Source organism: Lolium rigidum, chromosome 5 (genome assembly GCF_022539505.1).
Source record: "Lolium rigidum isolate FL_2022 chromosome 5, APGP_CSIRO_Lrig_0.1, whole genome shotgun sequence".
Taxonomy (NCBI): domain Eukaryota; kingdom Viridiplantae; phylum Streptophyta; class Magnoliopsida; order Poales; family Poaceae; genus Lolium; species Lolium rigidum.
This window is the reverse complement of record NC_061512.1, coordinates 94970930-94983776: the sequence shown is the minus strand read 5'-3', so window position 1 is coordinate 94983776 and position 12847 is coordinate 94970930. Positions and strand designations below refer to the sequence as shown.

The 12847-nt window shown below is 46.2% G+C and overlaps 1 protein-coding gene across 1 annotated transcript; it reads right to left on the bottom strand.

Moving 5' to 3' along the window:
- Nucleotides 1-3194: 3194 nt before the first annotated feature.
- LOC124652424 (MADS-box transcription factor 13-like) lies at nucleotides 3195-6384 on the bottom strand. Its single transcript, XM_047191434.1, has 7 exons — nucleotides 6203-6384; nucleotides 4453-4537; nucleotides 4194-4258; nucleotides 3976-4075; nucleotides 3723-3764; nucleotides 3590-3631; nucleotides 3195-3449 (listed from the first exon to the last, which is right to left on the bottom strand). Exons 1-7 carry the CDS (start codon nucleotides 6382-6384, stop codon nucleotides 3195-3197), a joined length of 771 nt encoding a protein of 256 aa, XP_047047390.1.
- Between the last annotated feature and the right edge of the window lie 6463 nt (nucleotides 6385-12847).

Sequence of the window (12847 nt, the reverse complement as noted above, 5' to 3'; positions counted from 1 at the left end):
TCTCGCACCATGTAGCATGTGAAGCACCTCTGCCTACAGCTCGCACCATGTAGTAGGATGTAAAATCCTTGTATTGTTGATTTTTTCATTAGTCCAGTCTAAGTGTGTTTTGGCACTTTCAAGTTACCTTTCGCTTTTTTGGTGTCTGATGTCCTTTTGTTCTTCTTTATTGATTTTGTCTGTTCTTTATGCATGGTCGCTCAGCTCGGTTCAACCACGATCCTAGACCAACAACGAGGAATCTGTTGACATGAGAGGTATTATGTGAGTATCTAGGTATCTCGGCCTCTATGCTTTTTTGAAAGGAACGGGTAGGGGAAGCCCCTACTCGGCCTCTATGCTTTGACGTGCTCCCGTATGCTCGATATGCTAGGCTGTTGTCTTCAGCGCTTTTTACCAGGTGAGTTATCTATGTGAGTCGGTCGGTTATCACAACCGTTTGTCCATGGTGTGATGGTGGCCTTGCGTACGCCAACCTATAGTGTGGTGATAAATATGAAAGTTGCGTGGGTTCGTGTGGGGTTGGTCATGGACGTTGATTGTGTGAACATGATCCTCGTGTGTTTAGGGTATCAGTTGTGGTGCATGCTTATGTTGTGCCGTGTAGGCACATTCGTGTGGTGTAGGGTTCTACCATCGATTGATTCTTGTGCGAAGCGTGTTAGGTGGTTGTGCCCTCTTCTGTCCACTAGGTTTCCACGGATGTGATAGCTGAAGAAGCCGCCTGTGGGCTGTTCTGCTTATGCTTGTTGTTTTGTGATGCTTGTGTGCATGGCTTCCTTGTGCTTCGTCCATGCAACCATGGCTTTGTGCAAGAAGCAACTATGTCTACACCTCACATCATGTAGCAGTGTGAACATCTATGCCTACACCTTTCACCATGTAGTAGGTCTTGGATGTAATCCTTGTCCAGGAGTATGTCGCTTTGGTATGAATGTTGGGGACGATGTTGTTGTTTTCTCAGCTGGCAGACCCCCTCCCCCCTCCCCTGTCCGTCGTTCATCCCTCGTTTCACGAACGCTCTGGGCTAGAGCTTACTTGGGCCTGACGCTCCAGGAAAGAGGGACTCGTGTATTGTCGTGTGCGGGAACACGGACATAAGGGATATTATACACCCCTTCTTAGAGATTCGGTGAGGGCGCGACTAGTACGTTCTGAATCTTAGACAAGAGGAAAATACTCAAGAGATTTAGCCAAGTTCAGGATGCCCATAGGCTAAAACCCCTACTCATGCTTGTCCGATCCGTATTGCTTTAGTGGGTGCATCAAATCTTGGATTACATGGATGGTTCTTCCTTGATGGGATTCCAAGGTAGAAGATGAACTATTCCTAAAGCTCCTTCTCTCCGTCTCTCGTGACTTGTCTCGACCTTTTTTTCTCTCCCTGCCATGGTCCTTTTATAGTCCAAGGGGACTTCATAAGCCAATCCTACCTATTGGAGCTATTGAAGGTACAGGGGTTTGGGCCATAGTGGTGTTGGATTTGTCTCTTGCTCTCCATGATAACATCTAGGGTCTTGCTCAACGGGAAGCCGAGTCCGAGGATTGCTCACGGATGGGGGTTGCGGTAGGGTCACCATCCCCTCTCTCTAAGGTTGCTTATCCTGGCAATTGACCCATTGGATCACCTTTTTACGGTGGCCTCTTAGAATGGCATTCTGCGGTCTTTCCGGGCGGCTGTGGCGTGCTTCTCCGTGTACCTCTACGCGGATGATGTTGGAATGTTTGTTGGCCCGAAGGAGGGAGATATGCACGGTATGCTCTCATTCATGGTCTGTGCCTCTGGAGATGCCACGGGGCTATGCACCAACCTCACCAAGTCAGAGGTGTTTACTATTGGCTGCCCGAACGAGCAGATTGCCGCAGCAACACAATTTGGATTGATAAGTCCAGTGCGCTAACGCTTCCTTTATTAGTTTTCTTTCTCTTTCTCCAGGATTTGACCATGTCTCCCAAGCAATTTCAGTACATATGGCGCAAGACGATTCCACATATATATCCAGGTCGGAATGGGATTGGGGGCTTAGATATCCTAAATCATGGATACCTCACTACCCGCACGTAGGAAGGGGAAATAAATAGCCACACTTGATTGAATTCGATCTTCTTCCTCGAGGAGTCTCCTTAGGCTTTCCACCTAAGGTGGTTGGGGTGCCTGCCAAGAGGATTTGTCATTACAAGAACTTTGAATCAGAGTTTTTTGCGCTGACCAACAAACAAGTTTCAACAGGAAGAACGGTGCAAAAGGAGTTTCATCGCAGAACTAGATTAGATCTTGTTCTAGCATATCCACTAGCGAGCAGCTCGAATAGTCCATTAAGCTTTGGTCGCTCCTTCACGGGTGGTGTTGTAGCCATGGTCGGACTCTCTCCGTTGGAGGTGGACGGAGTTGGGCATCCATTCATCCAGTCCGTGGGATCCGATGCCCCTATTTTCTCGGCCAAGTTTTGGAAGGGCCATGCTGAGGCCAAGTGACGTTTCTTTGCTCAGCTTGCCCTACACGGAAAGACGCTCACACAGCCGACAACCTGGATATCCGGGGCTGACCACATGACCCCATCTGCAAGCTGTTCAGGTTCCACCGAAAGACAACACCTAACCCTCGGTTGCAGCTTCTCGACCATGGTTAGGGAGTAAACCTTTGCATCGATTAACACAAGCTCTCACCTTCCTAAGGAGAAAAGAAGGGAGGCGAGCGGAGCAATAAGGGGTGAGTGTGTGCGTAAGTGTTGGCGTCTTTGATTGTATTGTGTTTTGCAAAAAAAAAAAAAAAAAAAAAAAAAAAACCTACTCCATGTGGGACTGTGGAAGTAGCGGAACAAGAGGATATTACACAATGTGGCACTTCAGCCTATGTCAGATGGCAGATCGACTACTTCAAAAAAAAAAAAAAGATGGCAGATCGGCTGCCCTTCCCAAAAGAAACTAACCAATAGGTTTTACTCAATCGATTTGATCAAAATGCGGATTTAGTAAACAACTTTGACATCCATTAACTCAATCGCCAGAATATACGGAGTATATAGCAGTACTCCTGGTAATTTTGTTTTAATTTCACATCAGCAGCAAATTAAGAGGTCCAAACGACAAAACGAAGGACACATATACTGTAACCAGATGGACTGACACGAATATCTCAGTACTGGTAACTTATTGCGTTGTGTCCTCAAGGTAGAGCTTGTACAGGTAGATCATCAGAAGTGGTGAGCTGTGTCGCCGACGCCCGGTGGTGCGAGCTGGTAACCGAGGTTGAGCTGCAGCGACGCCTGAGCCTGAGCTTGAGCTTGAGCTTGAGCGTGCGCCTGAGCCTGCGCATGCACCGCCGCCTCGAACAGGTTGGCGGGAAAGAAGCACTTCATGTCCAGCGCGGCGAACGGATTCAGCTCTGGCGCCACGGACGGGGGCCTGGCGATGGTCACCTGCTGCAGCTGCTGCTCCCCCTCCGCGATCTGATCAAGATGACCAACAGAGAATGATCGATCACCAGAGCATGCTTGACGTTATATGCACTTTGGACTTATAATATATATTCATGGTTATTCCAGCTTAATTTGGAAAATTTGGTGATTTAATTTGACTGTTTCTGTACCTTGGTTCTGAGGTCCATATTGTCATTTTGAAGCTCTATCTCCTACAATGGTGACAAGATTATGCATTAATCGCAGACGAAATGAAGCCAAGATTGGTCAATTATCTAAGGAAACAACATCTAGTAGCATTACCCTTTTGACCATGTAATTGATCTCCCCAGACAGCAGCTCATTCTGATACATGAATGCACAAAGAAAGATCAAAATTACTTCATCCAGGGATGTAGCTAGGTTTATCACCAATTCACCGTAGTATAAGAATCTGAAAAGCTACTCATATTCATATGCCTTCGAATACACAATTCAATAATGGAAGCCATATATGTGCTAAATTTTCTGAAAGACAAGCGAAAACGGTGGGAGGTTGATCGAAATTTCAGTTTACCTTCCTGGCCCTGATCTTTGCAATGCCTTTCTCCAGCCGGCTCTCAAGCTGCTTCAATTCTTTCAGTGACAGGTTGCCCACAGAATCGCCAACCAGGTGCCTTTTGAAGATAGAATTAATTAGAACACCAAACTTAAGGAGTATCTCGCTTGTAATTTCAGCCAACATATACAAGATTCTACACGATGTGTTGATGTGTAGTATGACTATGATCTTACTTGTTGGTGTTTTGCAGCATCTGGATCTGGTGGCGCAGCTTTGCAGCTTCTTGCTGGTAGTATAGCTTCAGATAAAAAAAAATTAGCAAAATAAAAACAGTGAAATTGATACCGAATTCATTAATTTTTACATGTTACAACTCTTGTTTTGATAGAAAAATCAGGCTCCAGGTAACCTCATGCCCCATACACATTTAGATGCTTCGGAAGTTGCAAAATATGGAATTGACACATTTGGAATATGGATTCAATCATTTACCTGAGCATTGACCTCAATGAGAGGTGCCCCAGAAGTTGAGCCAGAAGCATGTGCCTTCTTGTACCGGTCAATTGTGGCCTTAACACTGCATGTCACATAAACAAGGGAGGAGAGATCAGGCAGGAGTCATGCATCACTCTGTGAAGTTGATCGATGTTCACAAGACAAATATGGCATACAACGAGAGACAAATAGTGTCCACATGACCATATAGTATACGTATATACATTATCTAGTACAGAAATATATGCATGCACATGTGTATGAACAAGTATATTCTGCTGGTTAGTTCAGCACAAAGTTGTGCAAGAGAAGGAATGAAATGAGCACAGAGCCATTGTCAATGCATCAAGCACATGCATACATTGAATGCATGGTAGCATTTGGTGCATGTTTTTCAATGGAGAGGAGCAAGCACAGCGAATAAGGGGGAGAATGCTTGCAGTTTCCAGGTTGGTGCAAGTTTTGAGGGGCATACGTGTATCCATGAGATGGATGATGAGACTATGCATGCATGTTGTCCGTGTCTCCTTGAGATGATGAGATGCATGAGCTGAGCAAACGCAGCGACGACCATCAATTATTACTGGGTGCCCCTGCATGCATTCATGCGAGGTTGGGGAGGGAAAGCGAGGAAGAGGAAACTCCAGGCAGACAGCTAGTTTCAGGACGAGGTTCGTTTGTATGCAAGGTCCCTTCAGTTCAGGCAGACAATGCTAGCATGTGAAGAATAAAATATACTATCATAAAACATGACATAAGCCCACGTATCTCTGTGGGACACAGTCTGTGAGATGTGTAGAGAAGGAGAGGGCAAATGCACTTGAGTTATTCTGGTACAAGATATATGTGCATTTGAATTATTTGAAGTTAGCTCAGAGTATTTCTCTATCAATCCAAATTCTCTATACAGAATACAAACATATCTAATTTGTGGGTAACTAAAAACTTTAGACAGAAATTGAAATTTGGTGACAAAACAGCTTTTAATTTGTTGGCCAGCTGCTAAAATGCAAGGTAAAATCAAATTACACGTGTGCATCTTGTATGCATGACAACATGAATATAAAATCCATACTTTTCATTTCTAATTGCATGGTATAAATAAATAATGGTGGTGAGTTGACGCAATTAAAAAGCTTGCTAGAGATTATCAGTATATAAGAATATTGTGTCTTAAGTGTTAACCCACGTCTATATATAGAGATAGTCTCGGTTTTGATATTTGTAGTTCGTACATGATGGCAAAAATAAAGTACAATATTAATTGCATGTTCTATAAGCACTAGTAAGAAGTTTTATTGCTTAGCAAGTTTTATTACTCCACGCGCGCATCTATATGAAATATCCAATCGCAGCCTGAGCTTAATTTGGAGTGTCCAAATTAATTGCAGCATGAATAAACTGCGATAATATAGCCTATCAACCACATATATTTTATCCAAATCTATCTAGTTTTTTTCTTTTGAGAAATAGCAGTGTATATTATTGATGGAAATAATTGGACCTATTCTTTAGTTTATCTAAATATTTTTAGCCAACAATCGCAAGAGTACAAAAAGAACTTTTATCGACGGAGCCTTGAATTAGTTAATTAATACTAGCATGTCTTGAACAAAGTAAAGCAACAGAAAGATTGTGCTGAGCATGAAATGACATATATACCTAGGAATTGACAAACACATCAACTCATCTCATCAAGCTAGCCCGTAGCCAGATCTAGGTTGTACGCACATAAATAGAGATGTACCTGTTGTTGGAGTACTCGTAGAGGCGGCCGCGGCTGGAGAAGACGATGAGCGCCACCTCGGCGTCGCAGAGGACGGAGAGCTCGTAGGCCTTCTTGAGGAGTCCGTTCCGGCGCTTGCAGAAGGTCACCTGCCGGCTAGTCGTGTTCTCGATCCTCTTGATCTCAATCCTTCCCCGACCCATCTCGCTCGATCTCCAGCTAGCTTCTTCTTGGTGATCTGAACCGAACACACCAGATCCATCGATCAATCAAAAGATTCGGCAACAGGAATAATGCATGATCTTCAAGTATATATATGATGTGATCGGCGTATCCAAAAGGGGAAAAGAAGCTAGGGCGGCAAAGGGATGAACAAATGCAAGATAACTAGAGAAGAGATGGGCCTCTTGCAAATAAAATTAAACTGGAAGGCGAAGAAAAACAAACCCATGATTTGATTGATGGAAAAAGGGCGATCCCATGATTTGACGTATTCAAGTGCTTTCGTTTAGAAAAGAAATCATGGGAACAGAAGATCTAGCAAAAGTAATATCCCATGAACAAAAGCTTTTCTGCAACTTCCTCTCGATCTGTGTAACAAACTATCTCTCAAATCGAAAGTAAGGAGCAAACATCGATCTAGAACCAGCTGCTGGGGGGTGGCATCAAAGAGATTCAAGCAAAAGTAATATCTCGGCAGTTTAATTCCTCCCAAACAAAGGAAAAAATAACCAACTACACGTGATCAGAAAATCGTATCTGTATCATCATCCCCATAACAAAGAAAGCTAGAACAGTCGTTGCTAATTAAGGTATCCATTTCTCTTAACATATCTAATTAGCTGCTGGTCAAAAGAAAGATATGTACATTTACCGTACAAGATCAAAGATCTGGTTGTATAAGAAGAGGATGAGATGGAAATCTGAAGAAACAAAGAAAACGAAACCTTCCGAAGAGAAAACAAGCTATGCACCGGCCGGGAAAGAATCCAAAACCCAGAAGCATACAAAGAGGAAATCGTCCGCTCAAAGAAAGTCAAGCATCAAACTAGAAACCAGTCTCCATGGTTTCTCTTGCAAGAAGTAGGAGAAGAGCTAGCACACAAAATGAAAAAGGGCGAGATGGATCGATCGGTTTCTTTCCTCAGAGAGAGAAGATACAAATCAGCAAGATCGCTGCAAAGTGCAGCTGCAGAACAGAAAGGGGAGGATCACAACGAAATATTATCATCCAGGGGTAAGGAGAAGAACCTATGGCTCTAGGCAGAAAAGCTGGCTCACGAGAAGGTATGGAGCTCTCCCTGCTGCCTGCCTTGGTTTAATGGACTGGCTAGGAAAAGCAGGAGCTCTACTGCTACTTGGGTTTCCTCTGGGAGGTAAAGTAAGCAGCGAGTTGATAGGGTCCAAGCGAAGGAGGGAGATTAAAGAGGGCTGAGCTGAGAGAGACCACCACTCGCAGTCTTGCACGGAAATGTATTTCTCCGTTGCTGACGCCTTTCTTACCTTGCTTACCCGTTTATAGCTGTTTCTTTTCAGACACCTCAACTTTGTTCCGGAACAATTTACTTGATTATGGGCACCTCCTCTCTGTCTTTTTTTCTAGGCTGTTGAGTTATTTATAAACATACAAGATGGCTACTTGGTCTAATATTGGCCTAATTAATCGTTTGGGAGTAATTAGATGAGACCAGGAACTAATTATAAGCAACTGATGCCATGTTTGTATACCTGGTCCTGCAGAGGTTAACTCAAAAGAACCTGTCATCTTTGTTCAACAATTGTGTGTCCTATCTTGGAAACTGCAGCCATGTATAGTTCCGGAATGCTGTTACTAATAATATGCTAACTCAGTTAGCCCCAATTGTATTAGTATGTATTAGTCCGATTATGGCATGTTTATTAAATTAGTTAATTATTATGTACCCAAGACTTCCAGATACATTCTGAAAGGCTCCCGTGTCGTCCACAGGGTGATAACGGGGCGAAACCCTAGTGCCGCCAAAGAGAAAAACCACGGCGACGTGCCCTACCACGGGTGTGGGCCGCGGTGGTGGTAGACATGGTAGGAGCTTGTAGATCGTAGTGGCAACTCCCTGGGGTGTTGTCAGCGGAGGTGACCTCCTTTGGCGGTCGGGTCACCCCCCCCCGCCTAGAAATGCGGTGGCGGAACCTTGGGCGTCTAAGTGTGAGGGTTGAAGGCGGCTGGCCTTAGGCCTAGGTTTCCGCCCAGCTATCGATGCAGTCTTTGGCTGTTCGGAGGACCGGAGCTACTTTTCAAGCCTTGTTTAGGCGTCGTGTTGGGCATTGGTGCGAATATGCACGGGAGGTGGCGATGGACCAGCTAGCCGGTGGCGGCCGGAATGCGAGTGGCGACCGAGCAGACGCTTGCTTCTAGTTTTGGCCAGAGCCACCCACGGGCGTCGCCTTCTTGTTGAAGGCGTTGTCGTGGTACCATGTTGGCCTCTCCTGTTCCATGCTCTGGCGGAAACCCTAGATCTGGGTATCCTATATCGGATGATGTTAGCGTCTCTTCTGTCATGTTCCTTCTACGAGCATCTGTCTTGGAGCTAGACTCAGCCAGAGGAGCGGTCAAGGCACATAGCCTTGATCATGGGCATCCCGTTCATCAAACTTGTAGCTGTTATGACACTTGTCGCCAATGATCTAATAAAGAAATGTGTTCATCATTTTGATGCAGAGATCGATGGTACAACCTTCATTTTGGAAAAGATAAATTACCAAATTAGTATATTTGGTAATAATGCAAACATGAGTATCAAAATCTATTAGACGAGTCTTTGAGAGGGGTGTGGTGGTGATTATTACTATTTCTTCCATTTATTCCAGTGGATAGGTCCATTTTTTTTTTCTTTTTTTCTTACAAGTACGTACCAAGCTTGGAGTTGCACGAAAGAGATGCATGCACAGAAAACCATACGCCCTCTGTGTATCACTGCCTCCCTAACACAGAATAGCTCACCAGTACCTACAGCTTCCCATTCAACTCAGGCAACCAGCCATCGATCTACCTGTATGTTGCATGCATCCGTCGTCTAGCTGTGTACATGGCAGTTCATACTTCCAATTGCCTGCCACATTTCACATGCAAAACACTTTCACCGGAAGTGTGTACATGCTGTGTGTCACATGCAGTCCAGGTCCGGCGATCACTCGGGTCAATGCAATCGATGCCAAATTCCAAACAAGGCCGGCCCTCGTGATGCTAAGCATTGACTGCTGCTCATTGATGTTCTTGTGCGGCCTTGTTTCAAGCTTTGGTTTCAATATAGTTACCCAAAATATTGCAGTTAGTCACTATGTATCTTGTATTATTCCATGGTCCTCTATCTCATTTTCATTGTCATCATTTTCTTCCTCTATGCATGACAAGTCTGTGCGAGAGAGTAGAGATCTAGGGAGATGGCGTGGGTACGGTAGACATGTGCACCTAGATGGGCGGTGAGGGGTCAATGTCGCGTTGCCGAGTATAGGTGAGCAGCACCTGATCCACACCGTAAGGCAGGACGCCCGTTTGGTGCTAAGCTAATAAGCTTTTTCTCTTTGCCAAAACCCACCTCCACTTCCTGCACGCCAATCTCTTCTCCTGCAGCTACTTGATGGTTGATGCAATACACTGCATCACTCCACACGTCACGTACTCCACTACATCGACTAGGATCCATGCATGTGAGCAGCTGAGTGAACAGGTGCAAAAGTAACGGTAATGCGCTGCTACAAAAGCAATGAAATCATTGTATGTTGATTTAGTGGCTACTAGCTAATGTTACTTAATTGCTTAATTAACCGCATTTTCAGGAATTAACGAAATAACATGCATGCACTCTCATAGGCTCTAAGAGCATCTCCAACAGGCGCTGTAAAATCTGGCGCTGTAAACGCGCGATTCGGCGCGCTGTATACCGCTAGCGCGCGTGTTAGCGAATTTGCCCGCGGCAGAGGCTCTATATTGCAGCGCGCGTTGCTGTGCGAAAAACGCACCTCCGGCAGAGGCTCTATTTTGCAGCGCGCGCGACACAAACTGCTAATCCGACCTTTTTTGAAAATTTAATCAAACAAACTATGAAAATTTGATCGAAAATATGAATATATTTTAAAAGTTCAACGATACAATGCGACATATAGAACTGCAACTACTCGTCCGACTCCCAATCGAAGTCCGAGCTGCTCGGAGTCGTCTCCGACACCGGCGTCGTCGTCCACTCGAAGGAGGAAGAGAAGGAGAGGACGATGGTGGATGGCCCTGCGCCGTTCTTCTTTTCCTCCTCCTTCCTCGCCGCCTTCGCGGCCCTCGCCGCCTTCCTCGCCGCGGACTCGGCGCGGCGCTTGTCGCGGCTAGCTTTTTTCTTCGCCTTCTCCGCCGCCTTCTCCTCCTTCTTCTCTTTGTCCGCGTAGAAGGCCGCCGAGGCGGCGACGTCCTCGGGGAAGCGGCGCGCCCATTCAAGGCGAAGCGCCTCGTCGCGCTCGGCGATGAGCAGGCGCTGCTCCAGTTCCCGCTGTCGGCGCAGCTGCTCCCACGTGATCGCCGGCGGCGGCGCGAGCATCTCCGTCTGCTCCCGCGTGAACACGTCGTGGAAGTTCATTGCGCGGCGGGAGCGGCCCAGCCACCACGCGACGGCGTCGTACGCCCGCGCCGCCTCGTGCGCCATGTCGAACGTGCCGAGGCAGATCCGCTCCTCGCCGGAATGGATTTCCGCGTCGAATCGGCCGCTCGGCCGCGCCCGAACGCCGTGGTAGCCGGAGGCGGGGCGGCGGCGCGGAGGCATCTTCGCACGGGGGCGGAAGGGACGACGGCGGAGTCGCGTGGAGGCGGAACGGCCGGAGGCGGAGCGGCGCGGGAGGGAGAGAGGCGGGGAGAGAGACGGACGGAGGCGAAGACGCGTGGGAGGGTGGCAGTTGGCCGCTTCGCGTGTGGCGTGTTTATAGCGCGCGCGGCAACGCACGCGGCAGATATCCCGCGCGGGATAGCGCGAAAGCGCGCGGGCGGCAATTTTTTTAGCGTGCGCGCCGTTTTCCCGCCTCCGCTGGAGCAGCGCGGCAGCGCCCGCGCGCGGCAAACTGACGGTTTTTTTTGCCGCGCGGGGCTTTTACAGCGCCTGTTGGAGATGCTATAAGCAGCCCAACCAAGTGCCACTTCAGTACTCTACTCAAATTCTATCTATAGGCCCGTTTGGAACGCAGGAACTCAAAAGCGTAGGAATAGGAAAAATGCAGCAATTGAGATAGCATGTATCATGGATTCCTATAGGAACCAAAACCACAGGAAAACTTCAAAAACGTCGTTTGGATGGCTCGCATGAAAACCACAGGAATCTTAGACACAAGGAGATGAAAACATGAGGTAAGACCTCATGTTAGTTTTCCTCCAAAATTCCTATGGAATAGGTAATAACTCTAAGTGCAGCGGATCACCGCAGTACAATTCAATAAGTATTTGAGTATCGAACTCACGAGGAGCTGAAAGTAAGCTATCTATTCTATAAAGCCCTATAGCCCACTTATATAGCCTTCTATGCAAAGCTAGGAGATATGGTGTGTGTGTGTGAAGAGGTTTCTACTATAAACTATAAGTGCTGAAATTAAAATGCAACGAGTGAAACTAATGCAAAAATAGTAAAGTGCAATAAAATAAAATGAGATGAAGTGAAGTGAAGTGGAGTGGAGTAACTCGAGGGAGTAATTGTTCTAACAAATTGCTACTTCATTTGTGTGGTTGTCATAATTAGTGAAGCACAAAGATAATCTTTTTATTGTTTCTTCTAGAGAGGAGCCATAGATAGGTGTAGCCATGGATATGAGAAAATACATCCCTAGTGATTGATCCCAAGGCCAGTTAAGATCAAATAAGGGAATTATTAAGACATAAAGTTCAATCACCGTTGTATGTTTAAAGGTCCCCGTAGTTATACCCCCCGTTTGATTAACCATGAATTAATACAACATGCATCTAAGAATTGAGACATGGTTTCAGGCTCCATCTGTCCCTCATTCTATCAACATGCAATGGTGACAACCTTATGCACGCCCCAACATATGTGTGGACTCATATATCAGTACAAAAGATCATCATAGAAGATAACAATATTTGTATGCAACGATCACAAACTATCTCACAAATGATATGAACAAGTCACTACTCAAACATCAACATAGAGATTCAATAGATCATGGGAAAATATATATTGCCTCACACATCATGTTTGGCGAGAGATTACAAGGGTAGATGAAGATGGTGCTTCTGTACATGGTGATCGAGATGATGAAGATACTGATGATGCCCACACCGGAGGGGGTGGAGTCCAACGGAGGCGGTTCCGGTAGCGTTTACCCCCTCCAATCTCCGCTGGTGATGGCTGCTGACTCTCTGTTTATGTGTTTTTGATCTCCGTCGTCGTAGCCTCGATGAAACCCCGGGGATCGTATATATAGTGGTTTTAGGTCAAAAGAAGTCGATTTGTGGAAGATTGAGGCGAAACAGATGCTCGAGGTGGGAACAGACCCTGGTGGCGCGCCCTAACGGGGTGGGCGCACCACATGCCCTCTTTCCCATCCTGTTGACCTCCTGGTGGCCCACTTTAGCTCATTTTGTTCGTCTAGAAATTTCTGAAGCGTGGCCCCTAACCTTGCCTTTTTTCGAGTCTCGTAGCT